Source organism: Pangasianodon hypophthalmus, chromosome 18 (genome assembly GCF_027358585.1).
Source record: "Pangasianodon hypophthalmus isolate fPanHyp1 chromosome 18, fPanHyp1.pri, whole genome shotgun sequence".
Taxonomy (NCBI): Eukaryota; Metazoa; Chordata; class Actinopteri; order Siluriformes; family Pangasiidae; genus Pangasianodon; species Pangasianodon hypophthalmus.
The window spans coordinates 6,996,068-7,019,526 of NC_069727.1; the positions used below are offsets into that span (position 1 = coordinate 6,996,068).

Below are 23,459 nucleotides of genomic sequence, written 5' to 3' on the forward strand. Positions count from 1 at the left end.
AGAATTAATAAATCTATCAAAAATGGGATTAATTGGGGTGGCAGCTGCCACTCTGAGCCTCCCGTGTGGCCACACTTCTTGCATTTGTGCCCTGAATATTGGCTTGATGGCAATTTTATTGGGGAATAAAATGGGAAAGGAAGGTTAGGTGATTATTTTCTGCAGCATTCCCATATGCATTTAGTTCATTAATAAGATTAATAAGAGGCTTCCAGACTGGATCTGCTAAAAGTACATGTTTTTTAATTGTTTATTTATGTTTGCTTGTTTGTTCTATTTATATCATATCCTATTGTTTCATTTAAAGTATTGTTTCATTTTGTATTATTTACTTACCTGTTAATTTTTAATTTTGTTTGTAAAAGCTTTGATCTTATATTTTATATGTGGTACATTGCCGCTAAAATGTTTATGAACCCTTTACAAGTTTCTGTATTTCTGCATAAATTTGACCTGAAATGTGATCAGATCATCATCTAAGTCCTAAAACTAGATAAAGAGAACCCAATTAAACAAATGATGCAATAACATTATAGTTTTTACATTTATTTATTGAGCAAAATTATCCAAAATTAAATATCTTTGTCGGAAAAAGTATGTGAACCTTTGCTTTCAGTAAGTGGTGTGACTTCCTTGAGCAGCAATAACTTCAACCAAACGTTTCTGGTAACTGGTGATCAATTCTGCACAAAGGGTTGGAGGAATTTTGTCCCATTCTTCTTTACAAATCTGCTTCAACTTAGTGATGTTGGTGGGCTTCCTTGCATGAACTGTTCTTTGTAGGTCCTTCCACAACATTTCTATTGGATTAAGGTCTGGACTTTGGCTTGGCCATTCCAAAATATAAAATTTCTTGTGCTTTAACCATTTCTTTGTAGACTTACTTGTGTGCTTAGGGCTGTTGTCTAGCTGCATGATATTCTCCTGTTACAAGCCAGAATTCATAGATCTGTCAATAATGGCAATCCGTCCAGGACCTGAAGCAGCCCCAAACCATACTGCCACCCCCATGCTTCACAGTTGGGATGAGGTTCTTATGTTGGAATGCAGAGATTGGTTTCCATCAAACATAACGCTTTTCATTTAAATCAAAAAGTCCTATTTTGGATTCATCACCACAGAACATTCTTCCAGTAGGCCTTTGTCTTATCCACATGGTCTTGAGCAAACTTCAGACGGGCAGCAGTGTTCTTTTTGGAGAGTAGTGGCTTCCTCCTTGCTATCCTGCCATACACACCGTTCTTGTTCAGTGTTTGCCTAATGGTGGACTCATGACATTGACATTACTCCTTAGAAGTTACCCTGCGGTTCTTTGTAACCTCCCATAATATCATTTGCTGTGCCTTTGGAGTGTTTTTTGCTGGAAGACCACTCTTTGGGGTAGTAACAGGGTGCCCCTGTGTGTGAGAAAATGTGCTGCAGTGCCCAAAGGGTGCCCCTGTGTGTGAGAAACTGTGATGCAGTGCCCAAAGGGTGCCTCTGTGTGTGAGAAAATGTGATGCAGTGCCCTTAAGGGTGCCCCTGTGTGTGAGAAAATGTGCTGCAGTGCCCTAAAGGGTGCCCCTGTGTGTGAGAAAATGTGATGCAGTGCCCTTAAGGGTGCCCCTGTGTGTGAGAAAATGTGATGCAGTGCCCTAAAGGGTGCCCCTGTGTGTGAGAAAATGTGATGCAGTGCCCTTAAGGGTGCCCCTGTGTGTGAGAAAATGTGCTGCAGTGCCCTAAAGGGTGCCCTTTGTGTGAGAAAATGTGCTGCAGTGCCCTAAAGGGTGCCCTTTGTGTAAGAAAATGTGCTGCAGTGCCCTAAAGGGTGCCCTTTGTGTGAGAAAATGTGCTGCAGTGCCCTAAAGGGTGCCCTTTGTGTGAGGAAATGTGCTGCAGTGCCCTAAAGGGAGCAAGAAACCGTGCAACAAAAAGTGATGAAGTGCCCATTAGGGTGCCCTTATAGTGTTGAACATATGATGCAGTGCCCTATAGCATTCCCCTATGTGTGAGGAAGCATGATAAAGTGCCCTCATGGGTGTCCTTCCAGTGGAGAAAAAAAAATGTGCGGTGCCTTTCTGGGTGGCTCAGTAGCAGAAAAAACACCTGAGTTATTGCCTAAGTGCCCTGAGGCGCCCCTGCTCCTCAGACAGCCGGTGTCCACCACTTATCATCATTATTATTATTATTATTATTATTATTATTATTATTCTCCTCTAAGACCTGTCTCCATCTAGCGGTCCCGTGCGCATCATGAATCAACGCTCCCTCACCGTGTGAACATCCGCAAACCCATCGCGCTCTTGGCTCAGCTTGCGCATTATCGTGCCGCTTCCCCTCCCTTTCACTTCCTCACTTCATCACGCGTTTTACACTTCAGTTTGGGGAATAACGGGAACCATTTCCAGCACGTGCTCTTCCCTAAACCTGGTCTTCATTTTTTTTTTTTAGCATTTGTTTCCCCTTTGAGTGAAACTGTAGATTTAAAATTAACGCGCGCACGCCGCACAGTTCCTCAAGAGCTCCATTCTTCCCGCAGGACGAACCCGGTGCGTGGAGCACGTGACTCTTCTGGAGCCACAGAGCAGCTCGCGCTCCCGCCGCATGCGTGCATCTCTCTAACGGAGTCTCCAGCTTCAGGACGATCATTTGTTGCTGCTCAGATACAAACCCTGTCCTGTTTTCTCCTCTTCTTGTCTCAACGCGTTTGCTTTTCCATTCCGGATTGTTTTTTGTATTTTTTTTTTTTTTTTGTATCTTCCGTCGCTGTGAGAGGGAATGGAGTAGAAATGCAGTGGTGACAGATGCGGAGAAGCAGGTTGCATTATTTTTCCACGCTTACACCCTGAGCACACTTTCAGCAGGGTGGTCTTGTGCATATGGACCACTGGCACCCTGCGTTCTGGCACCGCGGAGTGTACCACTACCAGCATGCACGCGCTCGGCTCACTGCATCTCAGCCGCTTCCTGACAGTGTCTGAGTGCTGAACTTGTTGCTGTAGAGCGCAGAACAATACCTGGAATACTTTTCTGCATTTTTTTATTTATTTATTTTTTTAAGTTCCAGGAAAACAGCCGAGTCAATCAAGGAGTACAGTTCATGTCAAGTGCACGCGCTATTTGAATGGAGGTAAGACTGTTTCCTATTTTCAAACACACCAGATAAAGTGCAGATGCATGCATTTTACTGTACTGCTCACTGAAAAGTCAAAGGAATTCGCTTTTTACGCACAAACACGCAACTCTCCGGCTTTCAAACTGATCGAGTTCTCTCCTGCAGTCAGTATTAGAGCTCGTTCAGCTTATATAATTTGTTAGACGCTTATATTTTGCGTCTTATCCACAGATGTCCTTGCACTCTGTCGTGGATCTCTGAGCGGGAAACGGAGCGTCGAGTCACCCTGAGTTGGACGAGCTTGCGCTACAGCTTGCGAGGTCAGCATGGCGGCTGGAGTTGCAGCCTGGTTACCCTTCGCGCGTGCCGCGGCTATAGGCTGGATGCCGGTGGCGAGCGCGCCCATGCCCGCTCCACCACGGGACAAGAGGCGCGCGCAGGACGGCCTGATCATCCTAAACGTGAGTGGCACTAAGTTTCAGACGTGGAGGAACACGTTGGAGCGCTACCCGGACACACTCCTGGGCAGCACAGAGCGCGACTTCTTTTACCACGAGGAGACCAACGAGTACTTCTTCGACCGCGACCCGGACATCTTCCGGCACATTTTGAATTTTTACCGCACCGGGAAGCTGCACTACCCGCGCCACGAGTGCATCTCTGCGTACGACGAGGAGCTAGCCTTCTTCGGGATCATCCCCGAGATTATTGGAGACTGCTGCTATGAAGAGTATAAAGACCGCCGGAGAGAGAACGCCGAGCGGATTCAAGACGACGAGGACACCGATAACAACAACGACCTCGCGCTGCCGGACATGACGTTCCGCGAATCCATGTGGCGCGCTTTTGAGAACCCGCACACCAGCACCATGGCCTTGGTGTTCTACTATGTGACAGGTTTCTTCATCGCCGTGTCGGTCATGGCCAACGTGGTGGAGACGGTGCCGTGCGGCACGACGCCGAACCGCGCCAAGGAATTATCCTGCGGTGATCGTTACGCGCTCGCCTTCTTCTGCCTGGACACGGCCTGCGTCATGATCTTCACCGTCGAGTACCTGTTGCGCCTGATCGCCGCACCCAGCAGGTACAAGTTTGTCAAGAGCGTGATGAGCATCATCGACGTGGTGGCCATCATGCCTTACTACATTGGCCTGGTCATGACGGACAACGAGGACGTGAGCGGCGCCTTTGTCACCCTCAGGGTCTTCCGAGTCTTTCGGATTTTCAAGTTCTCGCGCCACTCGGCCGGCCTGCGCATTTTGGGCTACACGCTGAAGAGCTGCGCCTCCGAGCTGGGATTCCTCCTCTTCTCCCTCACCATGGCCATCATCATCTTCGCCACCGTTATGTTCTACGCGGAGAAAGGCTCCAACGCGAGCAAGTTCACCAGCATCCCAGCGGCCTTCTGGTACACCATCGTCACCATGACCACTCTGGGGTAAGTGGCTGCGCTGATGTGTGCGTGTGTGTGCGTGTGTGTGTTATGTGTGTGCATGCGGATTAACAGCGCTCTGTTCCTGGATTTTCGGGGTTATGTGTGACATGAAAGAACCGCGTTGCCTGAAAGTCACATGACCTCCAGATAATCCGGCCTCATGGGAAATTATCTGCAGTCATCAAACTGGTTCAAAGTAATATCATTGCAGCTGCACTGGGGGAAAAAAGTAGAACTATAAATAGAACGTATATGAAGGGTCTGGGGGAATCAATAAAATGATAGAACTCAAAACACTCTCTCTCTCTCTCTCTCTCTCACACACACACACACACACACACACGCACTGCACCTCTCTTCAGTCACCTCATACACACAGCACAGTCGAGTGCGCACACAGCAAACGGATGCGCTCGGCTTTTTAGTATCTTGTGGCAGTTTGTAGCAGTGCTCTAACTGCAGTTCTCACATCATCACAAAGCCAGGAGGCAGCTGTAACAAGGCATGGAGCTGTTTCAGTAATAATCTCATATGGATGAGTTCTGTTGCTCTGTGCGTCAGTGCGCTCTCCGTGGTGCTGAAGCGTTTGCCGCACTAGCTTGTAGTTCTGAAACGCTTTACCGCGCATTGCCCGGCGGCTTTACTACCTCACAAACCAGGAGACTTCCACTCGCCCACGCAGGCGTTGAGTCACCCTCCGGGCCAATCATCAAACTGTGCGCTCCGACACTCAGCCGGCGCTTTGATCAGCGCGCTTTGCAAGCGCAGTGCGGCTGCTGTCATAACACCAACTGCAAATGACAGTGCGCCTGGGCCAAGATGACAGACTACTCATAACGGGTCAGCGGGCTGTAATTCTCATTTAAAGCCTTTGAATGTTAAGCTCACTGAAGTGTGCATGTTCAGGCTGCTGACAAAGGTTTTTTTCTACCTCATATCTTTCTGACTTCCTGTCTTTCCTACATTTGTCATCTGGCTGCTGTTACAACTGTGCGATGGTTCTATTTTCTAGTCACTATAAATTATGTTAGACAGCATCGCGTAGCATTGCCATCTCACAGCTCCAGGGTCTCAGGTTCGATTCTGAGCTCGGGTTACTGTCTGTGTGGACTTTCGCATCTTCTCTCCGTGTTCAGGTGGGTTTCCTCTGGGTTCTCTGGTTTCCTCCATCCTCCCAAAAAAACATACTGGTTATGCGAAATTGCCCCTAGATGTGAAGGGGTATGACTGTGTGTGTGTGTGTGTGTGTGTGTGTGTGCATGGCGCCCAGTGATATACTGGCATTCCATCCAGTGTGTATTCAGACTCAGCCTCATGCCCAGTGTTCCCAAGATCACCAGATTCCCCACAACTCTGACCAGGATAAAGAACTTGCTGAAGATGAATGAATTAATTGAGTGATGTTGCTTCTTGAAAAACAGCAGTGGTAAAGGTTTCTTTGGTGGACATTTGAATATGACACATAAGACAACTGCATCACATAAGTGACCGTCTGTTCCAATTCACACCACTCCATAAGCAACACTGGTACAACATCATGCATCAGTATTAGAAAATATATGTGTATATATTGGCCATACATACAGCAGTAACTATAACGCATAGGGTGACAGCAGTCAGTTCACCTAAACACATGACATGAGACAATGGGACACTACAGGCAAACAGCATACTTATGAGTATCATCACCATACAAGCGCTCTCTTCTTCAGCTACAGGCTGCACAGCATTACATCGTTAGTTCATATCATAAGGATGCATGTGGTGGGGTTTAAAGCACAAGTCGGACAGCTCACTGAGCTGGTGTTAAGTGAAACACTGGATATTATCAGAGACAGCAGGGAGATGGGATGATAAAATCTATGTCTAACAATAGCGTGATAATAAAACACACACTTAAGAAGCTACATTCATAATGACTATTTTTTTTAAATGTTTCCCATCTGTAATGCTCTACAGACTTTTCTATGAATACAAAACATGGTAAACAGAAAGCTAAACCTTTTCATTTGCCAATTTTGTGTAATTTGTACTTTGATTGGATAATGTGTGCTTAGTCTACGTACTTTAATTTCTCCTCCAAAGACTTTTTCGGGGAAAAAAAGGATGATTTAGTAAATAATCCACCTTGTTCGTCTTCATTACACCTCGATTGTATTGCACATGCCCCTATATGTAAAATAATGGCCCGTGTTGATAAACTCACACTGATATCTCTAGTTTCATGGGAAACAGCATCAGTTCATACTGCTGATAGGGTGACAGGTCTGATATGGATACATTTAAAAAAACAACCAAACTTTAGATTGAAAGAGAAGTGAAAACAGGCGGGAGAACGCTGAAGCTGTGAGACTGATCAAAGACGATCGCCACATTTCATTGTGTACAGTAAACATGCTTCCTGGCTGTCAGATTGGATGATATCAGTAAAGGAAAAGCAATTATAGTCCCACACTCAGCAGTGAGTTAATGGCAGGAGCCCGTGTGTGTGTATGTGTGTGTTTGTGCAAGTGTGTAGGTCTTCGTCACTTGGGAGGGGGAAGTGACTCACAAGGGCTGGCTGCTAATGAACTGTGTCTTCCAAAGAGCCACACAGCTGCAAGACCTCCGTGGTGCAGCCCCTCCTTTCATCTGCCTTCCACTGGGCCTGATCACAATGCGCCATTACTTCTTTCAGACCTCCTTTCCTTTCGTTCCTCAGCACCCATGGTGGAGGCTGAGAAAGGAAGAGGAGGCAGACACTGCATCAAGGCACTGCACCTCTAAATCATGGGTTTTCAAACTTTATGCAGCCAGGAACGCCTTTAACTGAAAAATCAAATCCCACTGCAGCACAGCTTTATAAGAACAGAATTCACGAATTCAAATAATAATTTGTCTATTTATTAGAGCCATAGAGCGTAAATGCCCCCATGAACATGAACAAGGAGGATTATTTACTCTTATTATACTTTTTTCTCCAATCAAAGCACAAATTACACAAAAGGACAGATGACAGTAAGTATGGTGTTTTTTAGTTTGAAGGATTTTTTATGGATTTGAGGGAATCACGGCATCAATCTAGAAAAAAAAACTGGCCTGAAACACTTTTAAATTATAAAATTAGAAATGAGATATATATAGCTGCCTATCTATATTTGTGTGTGTGTGTGTGTGTGTATACCACATCATTATAATTATGCTGTTAATTAGATCTTGAGATATAATGCATTGTTCAACCCTAGTAATTACATGGTCAAGTTATTGAAAGCTATTAGGGTTTAGCCCGCCTTTCTAATATCATGACTAGCTGTCACTCACTATTGGAATAAAAAATATAATAAATAATGGTGAGTTGTGATTTCCACCACTGTAAATAAAATAAAAATAAAATCACATTATGCATCATGGACCCCACTTTGAGAACCACTACTCTAAATCACTGAGCAGGTCCTTGCCTTCATTATCAGTGGCTCAGAGTGGAAATAAACTCTCCACTTCTTGGCATTTTAACATTTCTCCATAAGGCCAGAATTCACACCAGCGATGTAACAGCTTGCTCTGTGTTAGAACTGGTGTTATATCTTATTCTTGGCAGCACTCCACTCCATCTCTTCAGTTAATACAGCATGACACTGTTTTTTCAACTGTTGCTCCCAGACCTCTTAGAAGATCAGAGTGGTTGAAAAGCGTAGCATCTTTAAAGGCGATAGAGCAGCCCATCAATGCCCTAGTCTAAAAGTTAATCCATTACACTTTCACACATGTCTGAGTGCCCATTCTAATCCTAACCCTCTTCAGAATCACTTCAGAAAGTAGAGAAGGACTGCCATTACTAAGCGCCTTTGCCCACTCGCAGATCTGAAACGCACAGAAATGTCCATATCACTTTTTAACATTAGGTTTACTCAGTGGTGTGTGTAGGGTGACTAGGTTTTGTAAGTTGGAGGCAAGAGGAAATGAATCTATACATGTGCAGTAGTGCATACTATAACCTAGGACATTCCTCATTCTTGTTACTACATAGCTTTTCTATGAGTTTCATCATAATTACAATACAAAGTATAATAAGCCAATAAGATGTGATTTTAAGCAACAAAAGCCATGTAACACTTGGCTTAAGATGAAGATTAGAGCAATCAATATGGCTCATACATGACAAGATTGGGGTAAAGGGTGGTGTTAGCAACTGCACCTTTTCTTAAGATTTAATTTGAAGGAAATTTAACAAAATTCAATCACATTGTTTTGACCAGGGCAATTAGCCTCGGTTTCCTGGAAGGAGCAAATTAAAATCAATCTAAATTTTTAATGTGAGTTTATTTATCTTCCAAAACTGTTTAGCGTGGTGTTTCGAGTGCAACACGAGTGCTGATGAAATGCAAAAGACACATTCGCTGAATAATTTTACTGAATAATTTTGCTTTACACCTCATGTTCATCCTCATGTTCATTTACCTCATGTTCATCTACATGATATTTGAACAGCGAATTCATAAAACTTGGACTTGTGAGCCAATAGAAGACATGAGCGCTCATGGTGGCCAGAAACAGAAACTACTCTTGTTTCACAAATGTTCCACAACATTAAATGTAAATATAAATGGATTAATATTACATAGTGTTATTCGTTAATTAAATAGAAATTGTTGGCAAATTGCTGTGGTGTAAAAGGGAATGAAACACTTTCGGACTTGCTGTTATAACAAAATAATCAAATCCCGTCATTGATTATTATTCTGTACCAGGACGCCCAATTGTGTTTTATTGCTTACTTATGTAACCCTACATTTACACCCTGGAGAATTGAGTCACAAGGTGAAAATGTGTTTTGACTGCCGTTTTACCCAAAAGCAAACATTAGCTTATTGTAATGGTGTGTTCAAGCTGTGAGACATAATACACTGTGTGGAGGTTTATCAGGTATTCTTGGCAAGCTGTTCTGTTGATGAGAGATATAAAGCGTTGTGTTTGTTAGTGCTCTGTTGGATAAGACCCAGATGTTTTACCGTAGTGCTATAGATATTCCCATTGCTAAAGCTGGTCTATCTGGTCATCAGTCGTCTAGATAACGTCTCTGCCTTCCCGCTATCTAGATAACGCCTTTGCCTGCTAGCAACACATCTTCTATGAGATAGCTAGGACAATGCTTCAAATCTCTCCTTTCTGTTGTAGAAACAAGATAGGTAGGATAGGGTCTTGGCAAAATGTGACGATAATCATTTAAAACGCTCCTCAGGATGTCTAGGAAAGTGATGTTACAGGCACATTCTATTAGTAGTATTTTATACAGAGCACTGAAAAAGGTCAACAGCTTTTTTAAATATGGTCTTCAGCTGTTGTAGCCTATCTGCCTCAAGTTTTGATGTGTTGTGCATTCTGGGATGCTTTTCTGCTCACCATGGTTCTAAAGAGTTGTTATTGGAGTTATCATACCGGAGATGCCTTCCTATCATCATGAAGCAATCACGTCACATCAATAATTTATTTCAGCCTGTAGAACTGCCACTCACTGGATGATTTTTGTTTTTTTGCACAGAAAAGTGCAAAAAAGACTCTTGTGATTAAAAATCCAAGTAGATAAGTAGTTTTTGAAGTACTCAAGCTGTCTGGCAGCTACAACCATGCCAGAGTCACTGAGATTACATTTTTTTCCCCATTCTGATGGTTGATTTGAACATTAACTGAAGCTCTTGACCTGTATTTGTATGATTTTATGTATTATGGTGCTGTTATCTGATTGGCTGTTTGGTTAATTGCATGAATGTACAGATGTACAGTTGTTCCCACCAGCGAGCGTACTACTGTGAACTAAGTTTTGGTTTTTGTAGTGTTTAGTGTTTACTGTTTAGGTTGTTTATTGCATCATCTATTTTCTATATTTATTGACTTTTGTATTGTCCATCACTATTACTTACCCCTTTGTCTGAAGGTTTTTTTTTCATATTAAATGTAGCACCATGATTCTGGGGAATTACAGTTTGTTCCTAACGTTACATCTGTATGTAGGAATGACAGTAAAGCCTACTTGACTTGATTTGAACAATATTTACCTGACTTCTGCTTAACACTTTGGTTATATCCCAAGCCTGGATTTCAACCTCAGCTCAAAGTTTAATTCTTTAAATGGAGCAAATAAGCCATAGCATGCATGTACCGAACACCTCTCATTTTTCCTAATAGAGTCATTTCTGGCCAGCTCAATTAAATCAGCGGCACTTTAATTGACTTATTCCCTGTCAAACGCATCAATTATGTGAGCAGCTGTCACAGTTAAAGTCATGCAGACAATATGAGAATGATAATATGAGAATGTACGAGCGGGAGCAAAGAAGAAAGTGAGAAATTCATTAAGTGCATCAGTTGCATATGATGTATGTTTTAAATGAAATGTCACTTGCATTTGTCCTACATTCATCCATCACTCTGGAAGAGGCCATATGCAGTAGATCTTGTCTCTGTGTCTCTCTCTTTCACTCATTATCTGTTTCTTCCCATAGGCTTTTACAGTCACTCTGCTGCAGGGTTCATAAAGTGACATAATGAAGGTAGATAAGAGAGAGCACATAATGGACTAAACGTGAGTTCATCCCACCTTTATTAACTTTCACTGGGTCAGACTAGGTCAGCCAGCTGCAAAAAAGGATGAATGCTCAATTCTGATTGGTCATAATGCATTTAATAATTTTAGCAGCAGCAGTTCTGACAGTAGGTTCGGCTGCAGGGTTTATATAGATGTACTCGTTTTAATACGTTACGTTTCTATAGTAACAAGAAGTTCACATTTGTGAAGCCAAATTGATTGATTTAAAAACATTTGCAATAGTTGATATGGTGAAGTTCTCTCTGAAGAGATGATTATTTGTCATTTTTTGAAAGTAGGCTCATTGTCAGTGCTTTGTAACAGTCATGGGTAAAACTGTGACTTTCCGACAATGGAAAGTGTTCAGAACAGATGTCTCTGCAGTTTCTTGGTAAGATGACACAAGGCTGGTGAAGGAAGGACCATTTATAGCTGTTTTAATCTAAGTGATAACAGGGACTAACTTGTTTAACAGATGTTCCACAACATTAAAGAAAACAAAAACTAAAAATGGAAGAAAGGTACATGTCATTTTTCTGTTGTTTTTTTTTTTTTTTACTAATAATAAAATACAATTGTTGGCAAACTCCTGTGGTATAAGAGGAATAAAACAGTCAGGCCACATCACATCATCCAGCTGTTGATTACTTTCCTAGAAACATCATCTCCTGTCATGTTTCATTCCTTACATATTAAACTTAGAGGACGATTAAGAATGGATGTAATGCTTGGAGAGCTTGGTTCGGTCTTGGTTCCTTCAGACGTAGCATGAGGAGTCGGTGGTGAGATCGCTGGAGTCGTTCTACGGTTAGGGCACGGGTTGCAATGTGGAAGGGGTTCATTAGTGTGTCTGACAGGCAGTTCTGGTGTGGGATTACCCTCATTAGCACACCCTGATTAGCCTGGGCATAAAGAGACATAGTCCACAGAAAGGTAATAATGCCATCTGTATTATTGATAGCCTCTCAGAGACTCTTATCCTGAGACACAGAAACAAGTAGAAAAAATGGCACAGTTCAGGATTTAAAATGGGCTGTATTGTTATAAACATTTCTACAGTGGTAACACAGTAGTCCCTTGAGCAAGATTTCTCGCTGTGGGTAATGATGACGTTGCCTTTTTAAAGTACGACAGCCTCTCCAGGGACAGATCATCTTGGTCAAGACATTTGATTAGCTGCCTCACTGGCTAAAACAAAAGCAAGCTACCAAATAATTATAAAGATAGCTAACGATAGAAAGCCACGGTGTACAGAAGAAAATCTGTAGAAAGAAGAAAGAAGAGCAAGACAAAATGAGGCTCAAATGATGTGATATGAAAGAAGAATATAGCCTGTTTGACTTACAAATTAAAAATGTATATAATAATAGTCGAAGTAAACAGTGTTGTAATCAACAATGTCTCAAATGAGTGACTATCCTGACTAGGATACAGGAAAAACTTGTGACTATAGATTCTGGTTTGGCAGAAAGACATTAAATAATCACATAGCCTCAATGAAAATTAAGTCAAGAGGCCATTACAATTGACTTACGCTATGGCCTAATATCTAGGGAATTTTTAGAGTAATGGTGTATTAGTAAGTTGTGAGTTGACGATACTTGAATGAACTTGAATAAATGAACTATATACACCAATTTTCAAAGAAACAGAAAGCCAGAACCCCTAGCACAGACAAGTAGCCTAATGAAAAGTCAAACAATACAGTTCCCTAAGTTGATCTGACATTACACCCCCACCTCACTTTTTTAATTTACGTCATCTGTAAAGAAATTTACCTTGGCGTTCTTTCAGATCCACAAATTTTTCACGCACAGCATTACTGAAATCAGAACTTAAAATTTTATAAGCAATTGGTGTAATTTTGATGGTTTCCTCAGTGGGAGCTCGGTGGCTTAGTGGCCAGCACAGCTGCCTCACACCTCTGGGGTTGGGGGTTCGACTCCCGCCTCAGCCCTGTGTGCACAGAGTTTGCATGTTCTCCCACATGCTTCAGGGTTTTCCTCCAGGTACTCCGGTTTCCTCCCCAGTCCAAAGACATGCATTGTAGACTGATTGGCATTTCCAGATTGTCTGTAGTGTGTGAATGGGTGTGCGGTTGTGCCCTGCAATGGGTTGCCACCCTGTCCAGGGTGTGTCCCGCCCTGTGCCCCATGTTCCCTGGGATAGGCTCCAAGCTCCCCCACGACCCTGTGTAGGATAAGCAGTATGGAGGATGGATGGATGGATGTTTTCTGGGTGCAGAAAATTGTATTTCAAAGACACGTTAACAGCCTAGCTAGTGACATAGCTAGCTAGATAAGAGTGTAGATTGAATGAATGCTTTTTTCCTTTTGATAACTTATATTCAAATATGTTTATAAAAGACATTATGCTGTGTTTGATACAGCAGATGTGGTTCCCATTGCCAGATTATGCGATATGAACACAAAAGGTAATGTTACTCACTGTCCTGCCCACCAACCCTCCCCCACTCATAAACAAAACTTTCATAGAGTGAGCATGGGGCAGTGTGATTTTTACCCCAATGAGCATCTGTTAGCACTTGTTTCAGTTCCAATTTTTGACTACTAGGTGCAAAATTTGCTCTACCATGTTAAATGGGATGCTGAGCATGCTGCTCCACAATTGTGCAACATCTACAAAGGTGACCAAATCAATAGAACATCGGCATCTGTTAAATGGTATTTTTTTTTTATCGTGGCTCACTCAAAAGAGGTAATTTCAGTGGAATTAAAAATGCATGGAGTTGTGAAGGAGAGCTTGATGAAGATTAATGTTTGTTGAATGGCTGATATATATGGTTGAGTTCTGCCGCACCTACCCCTACAGACAAGCCGCCACTGCTAGGACATCAACATTAAAATGTTTGGACAGATTTTGCAGTTATAGTAGAGTTTCTCTGTATTTCTCTCAATGAGGCCCCATTATGCTCTGTTCTTACATAAGCAACAATTTGTTCTAGTTCCCTAAGTAACTCCATTTATCATAATACAACACTAAAAAAAAAAAAAAAGAAACAAGAATGTATGTGTATGTGTATAGGAAATGCTCACGAATGTGATTTACCTTTTCTTCAAGTGTACCTCCATAAACTTAGGGATAAATTCACATATTTACAATTTATTTTGATTTGAATGTATTTATTTCTGTAAAGCTGCTTTGTGACAATGTCTATTGTTAAAAGCGCTATACAAATAAAATTGAATTGAATTGAATTAAAGAAGTTTAAGCCATTACTTGGGTTCTCTTTTGAGTCTGGTTCCTCTCATGTTGTTAGCTCAGGAAGATTTTCCTCGCCACCATCGCCTCTGGCTTGCTCATTAGGGATCTAAGTCTGCATCTGGATTTCTATAAAGTTGCTTTGTGACAATATCTATTGTTAAAAGCGCTATACAAATAAAATTGAATTGAATTAAAGAAGTTTAAGCCATTACTTGGGTTCTCTTTTGAGTCTGGTTCCTCTCATGTTGTTAGCTCAGGAAGATTTTCCTCGCCACCGTCGCCTCTGGCTTGCTCATTAGGGATCTAAGTCTACATCTGGATTTCTATAAAGTTGCTTTGTGACAATGTCTATTGTTAAAACTGCTATACAGACAACATGAAATTGAATTATCATAGTGAGAAAATATTGATGGACAGCAATATGACGATATGACAACTGTGACATTTGTTGATGGCTGCAATGTTTTGCTAGCAATCCTGCAGAAAATGATAATTAACAATATCAAATGCTAGCTTTGTGCCAGAATGAGGCTAAACTGACCTAATTAGCAGATGCTTAGATCAGACTGTGGCCCAGTGGCACAGGAGGTAGTGTTGATCTGTCACAACCCCAGGGTCCAGGCTTGAGATTGTAGTCTGTGTGGATTTTCATGTTTTCCCCCTGCCCATGTAGGTTCCCTTTGGGTTAATGTAATTTCATCCCACTGTCCCAAAACATGCCAGATTGGCTACTCTATTTTGCCCCTAGGTGTGAATGTGTGTGTGTGTGTTGCACTGTGATGGATTGGCATCCCATCCAGACTGTATTCCTGCCTTGCTCCCAGTGACTCCAGATACAGTGCCAAGATAAATCGCTTACTGAAGATGTTTTCTTTTTTTTTCTTTTTTTTTTTTGTGAATGTCTTTCAATGTCTTTTATCTAATTTGAGCTTTGAATTGAGGGAGGAAACAAGAGTGCATGAGTGTTCTAATGAATGTGATATGTAGGCTATTAGATGTATGTTGGCTCTTACAGGATTAGATGGGTTCTAGATTATCTGAATGACTTGTGCATTAGTCGTGGTAACACAGAGAGAACATAATGAAGTAATTAAAGTCTCTTTGTCATGCGGAATAATCCCTGCGGCGATCGCGTGTGACTGCACGGATGTTCATCCATCCGTATGACTCCTGCACCACCACTGAGAGCCTAAATAGGCTCTTTCTCTTGCTCTCTCTCTCTCTCTCTCTCTTTAAGTGTGTTGGGAAATATGATGAATCACAACTCAATTTCTATAATCAAAGAATTTTCTATTGCTTCATCTTCAGTGTATTAAGTTTCCAAACTACTTATCTTGCATGTTTTGCCATCATAGACCTTAGAAGGATTGTATTTTTATAGATATACAACACATTTGTACATTTCTTCAAAGGTGTGTAATCATTATAAGGGTGTGTAATCATTCCACAAAGGTGTGTACTCATTCTCAAATTGCTGTAGTGTAAGCAGAATAAAACACTTCATGACATGCTGTTATAGAAAAGTTATCAACACGATCTGCTTTTCCAAGTCTAGAGATAACACCATTATGCTAGTAAATGCTAGTAAGCTAGCTAATGTACAGTAATGTCAGTTGTCTTGGGTGCCTAACAACGATAGGATAAAAGTCTTCATTAAAATGGTAGCGTTATTTAGAATCAAAGTTAGAGTATGAAGTTAAGAGAAGAAATTATGGATGGAGGTTTTATGACGTATCGATAAAATCATTATTCTGTAATAGTAAAAGTAAATGAGAGCTTAAGTGAAACTGTCTTGGCTTCTAAACAGATAGGATTTTTCTGTAATTTGACCCCTGATGTCATCTACAAGATAAATTCATTCATTCATCTTCAGTAACTGCTTTATCCTGGTCAAGGTCACCTTGAATCTTATCCCAGAAACACTGAATGCAAGACAGGAAGACAGTGGAATTATCATATGGACTTATACGCATCACACCTAGGGACAATTTAAAGCCAATCCACCTACCAGTATGTTTTTAAGAGATGTAAGAAAACCTACACAGACACAGAGAGAACATGCAGAACTCTGCACAGACAGTTACTTGAGCTCAGGATCGGATCCCAGGCCCTCGAGCTGTGAGACAGCAGCACTACCTGCCGTGCCATCTTGCAGCCTATAACACAGATTGATGACCAAATATCAGTAACTGGCTTGCTAAAGATTGTGAGCTCTTGAGGAACATGAGCATGCTTCGGATGGACATGGAAATTCGTGGTGAATGAATTTTGGTCAGAGACCCTGATGGGTCAGGAATGGCCTTTAGCAATGACAATAGTTCAATAATCTGCAAACTATGTACAGTAGTACAGCCAGGAAGATTTGATTTAAAGTTTAAAGATAAAACTGCAAAAGATGCCAAATCTTAATTCAGCCATAGCGACATTTGAAGTGTTTTCCCAAGCCATCACATTTTTTTTGTACATTTTTACTATACAGTTTCTTGAATGTATGCACTGTAGAGGATGCAGCATGAGACTGTCTAGCTGCACAGTCTCTCCACAGACAGTATTTTAACCTGAATGTCTAATGAGGGCGCCTAGAGAAGTGTTCAGGACAGGAATAATGAGTTTACCTAGAGAGAGAGAGAGAGAGAGAGAGAGAGAGAGGAAGAGAGAGAGAGAGTATAATGACCTTGGTTGGATTCCAAGAAGGAAGAAGGAGTGTTTTAAAAAAGCTTGATTTGTACACACACACATGTGTGTGTGTGTGTGTGTGTGTGTGTGTGTGTGTGTGTGCGCAATGGACTGGATATGATGAAGAGAAAAAAAGGACACTCACTATTAATCAAAACACCAGTATTTAATGTAAATCTCGGTAGATACTAGAGAAACAGACCTAAAGCAGAGACTCATGCACCGAGCGGAAGGAGTGACTGAGAATCACAATCCTTATCCTAGCTAGCACCTACCTACCTATGTGTGTGTAGGATATGGTGTGTGCCTTCACTATATTTATTCAATTAATATAGTATTCACATCAGTTATTATAAACAGTAATAATGATTTGTGTTTGTATTTCTTTTGTCGATGTGTGAGGCTTTGTGTGAGCAGTTCTGTTTCCCAGCCTGAACAAATCACACTTTTTTTATTGTCAAGGTGAATCTGGTTGGCTGCCTGTTTGTTGATTTGTGTGATTTAAGCTCAAATGGAGCGAATCAGTGGAAGGACACTGTGTAACCATTGCAAGTGAAGCAGAACACTAAGAGACACACACGGACACACACATACAGACTTGGACACAAACACACAGACTTGCACACACATACACGCACGCACAAGTCATTAGTGGATGTGTGGACTTATGGTTTACTTTAAAATGGTACACTGAGAGAAAGTTCCATTTTAGATCAAATGTTTAAGCCTGCCTAGTACAGCATGTGTATCCCTTAGCCACACACACACACACGCACACACACACACACACACACACACACATTAATACACTCCAGAGGATATTATCTAGAGATGTTTTGTGGTATGATTTCAGCATTAAAGCTCTATATAATCTATATAAACTCACTGTCGTTACTCTCCTCCTGTATTCCTCGCACTTTTTCAACTTTTCTTCATCTCTCTTCATCTCTCTTGAGTACGAGAATCAATACAACTCATATTCTACAAAATAGAAGAGTGAAAATAGTGATATTCTTATGCTACAGTAACACGCTCCTATAGCTAACATAAAGTGTGTATGACATAACAGCATACAGAGACTGTATGTAATATGATAATGCATAATGTAGTATGATAGAGCCAAGGGTGGAAAAAGGACTGAGAAATTGTACTATACTAAAGTATAGATAACGTGTCAAACTCTAACTCAAGTGAAAGCAAAAAAGTTCCTTCTTTTAAATGTACTTGCATAGAAAATTAAAAAGTTTTTAATTCATGAAATTAATGTTGTGCTTTTTTAATAAAACTGTTATAAGCAGTTTTATATGACGTTTTTCCTAAAAACATCATTCAGGCTGTAAGTTTGCTGGTCCTGTGTATGACTCGCACTACATAGCTTGCTAATGAATTAATCAGGAAATAAAATATCACGCAAATAATGAATATTTACCATATTTAGCTAGAATATAACTTACTGCCTAGCCAATTACATTACCTAAGAATTCAATGCTAGTCTAACCTGGAATTAGCAAAGAAAACAGGCTAACCTAGTTAAATACAGCTAGGCTAACTTAGTTAAATACAGCTAGGCTAACTTAGTTAAATACAGCTAGTTAATGTTAGCAAATTATTGAAACTTAACCCAGCATGCTTGTTCATATAAGATGGACTCCTTGCCTTCTAAGGAGGCAAAAAAAGTCGCCTCATTTTAAACAAGTCTTTGCTTAGTCCAGCATATTGAAATATTTTACTGAGGTAGGGCCAGGAGCGCTCATCCTCAAGTTCCACACTGCAGTCTGGTGGCTTATCTACAGCTCTAGTGTTTACTACATTATGAGCAGGTCATTATGTAGTATGAGCAGGTCACCGTGGATGATGAATTCTTCACAATTCTTGATAGTTTGGGAGCCCTTTCTATGGAGTCATTGGCTGGATGAGAGGAGAGGTCTTTGAGAATTGTAACGAGCACTTTGAAGGTTTAAAACAATGTAATGTAAGGAGTGAAAAGTATGTTTTTTTTTCTTAGAAATGTAATTAAGTAAAAGTTCAAGCATGTAATTTAACAACACTATATTCTGTGGGAAATCAAAAGTTTACAGGGAAAATACAATTCTGACAATGAATACCGTTCTTCAGCCACTATGTATAATAAGAATGTGGTATGAACATGCAGATAATTGCCCATTGCTTGAGTTAGAGAAAAGATTTTCTTAAGATTCCAATCTCATTTGCCTGGGCAAAGTGCCTGCGTCGACAAGAACAGCAGCAACAATTACTAGTGCTCTTGTGTGGGCAGGAAGTGTAACCTTCACGTTCAGTTTTCTACATGCATCATAAATTCAATTTATTCAACATTCTAGTTTTTGTTCATAGTTTTATTTAAGTTTCTTCTACAGAAAAGGTGGCAAAATCTCATGAGTACTGGGTTGCTGAAGGGTCACATCCTTAGCAGCCAATTATAATGTGACAACACTAGAATGCTGTAATAAAAGAGTTTTTCCACAAGGGCTGGGTGACATCATGATTTACTCTATACCACAGCACCAATTCACCAGTTGATTGGTGTCCATTAATATAACATCTCTGACAGTATGTTAAGAATATGTTGGTATTTAACAATGAAAAACATCTGCTGGTCTTTTTCTAATCTTCAGCTATAGTTTCGCTGAGCTTGTGTCCACGGTAACCACAGATTCTTGTTCTTGGCTGACAGGAGTTGAACCCAATTTGGTCTTGACGTATTTTGCATTCTGAGATGCTTTTCTGCTCACAGCGACTGTAAAGAGTGGTTATTTGAGTTACTATAGACTTCCTGTCAGCTCAAACTAGTCTGGCCTTTCTCCTCTGACCTCTCTCATCAGCTAGTTGTTTCCATCCACAGAACTACCACTCACGGGATGATTCTTTTCTTTTTCACACCATTTTGGTGCCCCATCTGTCACCAGAAAAACTATGCCACGGTCAAAGATCGCAATTTTTCCCAATTCTGATGTTTGACGTGAACATAATCTGGAAAAAACTGTAAAATTGGTGTTCTTTTTTTCTACCCAAATTAGTTTTGGGTTAGTTTTAATAATTGGGGCAAAGCACATACTAAGGTGGCGGTTATATAGAAATGCATGCTCTGATGATGGCGATCCCATGGAGTGGTTGGTGCAGCTCTGCATAGTTTAAAACTTAGGAAAATAGCAAAGGAAACACTAGAAAAGCAGGTATGATAACCAATGTTAACCGGTGAAAGATGTCCAGAGGTAATACAGCAATAAACCAAATTTTATACTGATGTAGATTGTTCTAATATTTATTTATTCTAATATTTATTTATTTATTTAAAAAGGCTAAGTACGCTGGCTTGCTAACTAACTGGTTCACATAGGTATTTCCTGTGTATTTAGGTAGGACTGCTTGTTTGAATCCACCTTTGTCCTTGGTGTTCTTTTTTTTTTTTTTCAATTTAACCACTGGTAACTGCTCTGTCTTCCCCAACTACAGATGTCCTGCTGTAACTCGCGATAAGGTTAGCCATGAGATTAAAGGCAGTGGAGGTCAATGTGGACAGAGGGACGGTAATAGGAGAGTGATTGAAATGAAGCGAGAGGGAGGAAGACAGTGAGATTGACGACGTTTAGAGTGTTATATGTCACTGGAACATGTTCCCCTGAAGACACAGAATCCACTTACCATCTAATGTCCTCTCTCTGGCCCTCTGCCTTGCTGGTAGATGGCCTATGATTGTGCACACACACACACTCACACACACTCCCACACATACATTCACACACACATGCACGGTCAACTGGAAGTCACAGGACACTGTGCGGATGCACTAAATAAACTGCCAGTCACCGTAAACAGACTCAAGAGCAGTCACCACATGGACATTGGAAATGCGATTGGTTGAGTCTGGCTGCCACACACACACACACACACACACACACATATCTTAATACAGCCTGCTATATCTCGTAATGCCCTTGACACAGGAAGAATGGAGCGTCTTTAAAGGTTGTTCAGGTTGTGCTCTTTAATCCCTGATAAGTCTACTGAAAGCAGGCAGAAAGAGGCTGAGAAGATGCAAGTCTCTCGCTGACTACTATCTCGACCTCATGTTTTAAATATCAGACCTCATTTTTCTCACCACCTGACATTCAACACACTCGCAAACTCTCTCCGTCTGTCCGGCCTTGATAGTGTCTACCGCCTGCAAGATCACTCCGGTAACCTAATTATCATACACATACACACTCACACACATGCTCGCTGACAAATCACCTTGAGAAAATGTTCACAAACATTTGCCTCAGCTTCCCAGGGGAAAAATAAGATGTGCACATTTTTTAGAGGAAAAAAATAAATCTAATTACCAGGGGCAAACAAGCTATTTTTAAGAATGCACTCCAGGTTATCGGGGTTCTAAGTGTGTTATTAAAAACGGTGCATGCATGTTAGAGGAGAACAGTAATTATATTAGTGCAACTCGATGCCCTATCTTACTTTGTTATTAAATTGGTTCTGGTTTACAGTGCATAAAATCTCCAGTCGCATTTTTTGTTGCTGTTGAAAAAGTGCTATGCAAATGTCTTCACACCAGCAGCAGTGACACAGTTTTAAGTGAAGTAGGGCGTGAAGGTTCTGTAGTAGAGCAAGAATATGCTGCAGTCTGCTAACGTAGTGTACTTAATGTCTTATTTTAGTCTCCGCTCTAAAAGAGCTAAACTTGCTCAAGAAATCCATAGGTGCCAACATTTACGGTTTAGCCGTAACATTTTCCACAGTTTTCTGTTTTTTTAAACAGTATTCAGACCTAATGTGAATAAATTTCACCCAGTTGGAAAGGACGTCGTATGTAAATAACATACGTTTGCTTCACGGAGTGCTTACTTTCACTTCAGTCCAACATTATCAAAGTAAACTTTGACTACTGAAGACTTCACAAGTCTTGTGAGCCAATGGAATCCAAGTGGGCAGAACTGTAGTATCTTTTTTAAATCCCATTTTCATCCAATTTGGTCATTTACCAATCACCACAGCTAGCTCTCTATCATAAAGCAGCAAACATGCTTCATCCGAGTCACATGAAATCAACACATCTTTTCAGACTGCTGCTCATGCTACATTACAGTACGTTTGAACACACTCACAGGAAAGCTCTATCTGCCCTCTTCAACATAGATGAGCTTACAGATGCCCACAATTGATTAGTGTCACTGTGATTGACAGGCGAGACAGTAATGCCACCCTGCCCACCCAGAGAATATGGCCAATTACACTCTCTTAGGCTCATGGTCATGAATAGGGTTGACATCTTTGGCAAAAAAAAAATAAGTCCCTTATAAGAACAGGACTCAAGTAAAACCCCTTTATGAATCAAAGAACTCAACTATATGTAAGTGAACTATATATACACTGTTATACAAGTAATATGTGTTGTTCAGAGTCATAATGTTTTCATATCACTGTACACTTTTTCCATTAAAAAAACTCTTAAACATTTATATTGCTGTTATGCCAAAGATGCAATGCCAGGTGTAAAACATTGTCATAAATTATGTCCCTTTAATTCCAGCTGTATAGCAGTGTCATCATTACTGGTAATTGTCATGATGGTTGCTATAATGTTAGATGCCATAAAAGCTTGTGATAAGCGTGTTAGCAAAACATTATCACTAATGCCGTTATCTTGGCAATTACTTGGTATTGCTAACATGACACTATTATATTATTGGCTATAAACTGTCATGGGAAGTCATGACAACATATGACTTTTTCCAAGACAGGTTTATGATGGTTATGGTAATATCAGGCTTACAATGCAGGACTTCAGTTACAGGAATAAGCTAGTGATAACATAAAATATTACATGAAACTGGTCCTAAATCATTATTTAAAACTTATGACAGCGTATGACGTTAAAGATGTGGTTATGTCAGTCTTATGTCACAGGGTTGAAGGAAAGTGCTGCTGTGATGTTCTCTATTACCAGATTCACCGGGTAATTTAATGTATCTTATTCATTGATATGGTCGTTGGTTTCCGTTTGGGCTGTAGATGTGATTTGTAGCTTGCAGTTGGCAGGCTATGAAGCTGCTAAGAGACTGCTGATGTTTGTATATGTGTGTGTTGGAGCAGGAGATATCTTTTCTGAAATCTCTCTCTCTTTCTTTCTCTCTCTCTCTCTCTCTCTCTCTCTCTGTATGCTTCAGTCCCCATCAGCCTTTGTGACGACTCAGCCAAAACCGGCTCAAAAACAATTTAGCCGAATCCTCGACACGCCTTTTAGATACAAGAAATGAAATAATAGCAAGGCTGCCAAGGATCATTGATCCACAGCCACCTCTGAATACCAATGAAATGCCATTATGTGGGGATAAATACATTGCTCGACTGCTGTGGGCTCCTCACTATGCACACACACACACACACACACACACACACATATACACACAGATAGATCAAACCACAGGACAAGACGCCAGCCGACAGAAAAG

At 40.9% G+C, this 23,459-nt stretch overlaps 1 protein-coding gene across 2 annotated transcripts in view; it reads left to right on the top strand.

Moving 5' to 3' along the window:
- The first annotated feature begins 2,337 nt into the window (after positions 1-2,337).
- kcnd2 (potassium voltage-gated channel, Shal-related subfamily, member 2) overlaps positions 2,338-23,459 on the top strand; it is a 154,877-nt gene continuing 133,755 nt past the window's right edge. For both annotated transcript variants that reach the window (XM_026923629.3, XM_026923630.3), the window contains exons 1-2: positions 2,338-3,109; positions 3,326-4,532. In XM_026923629.3, coding sequence (XP_026779430.1) covers positions 3,421-4,532 — 1,112 coding nt within the window. In that variant the 5' untranslated portion in view covers positions 2,338-3,109; positions 3,326-3,420. The remainder of the gene's footprint in view (positions 3,110-3,325; positions 4,533-23,459) is intronic.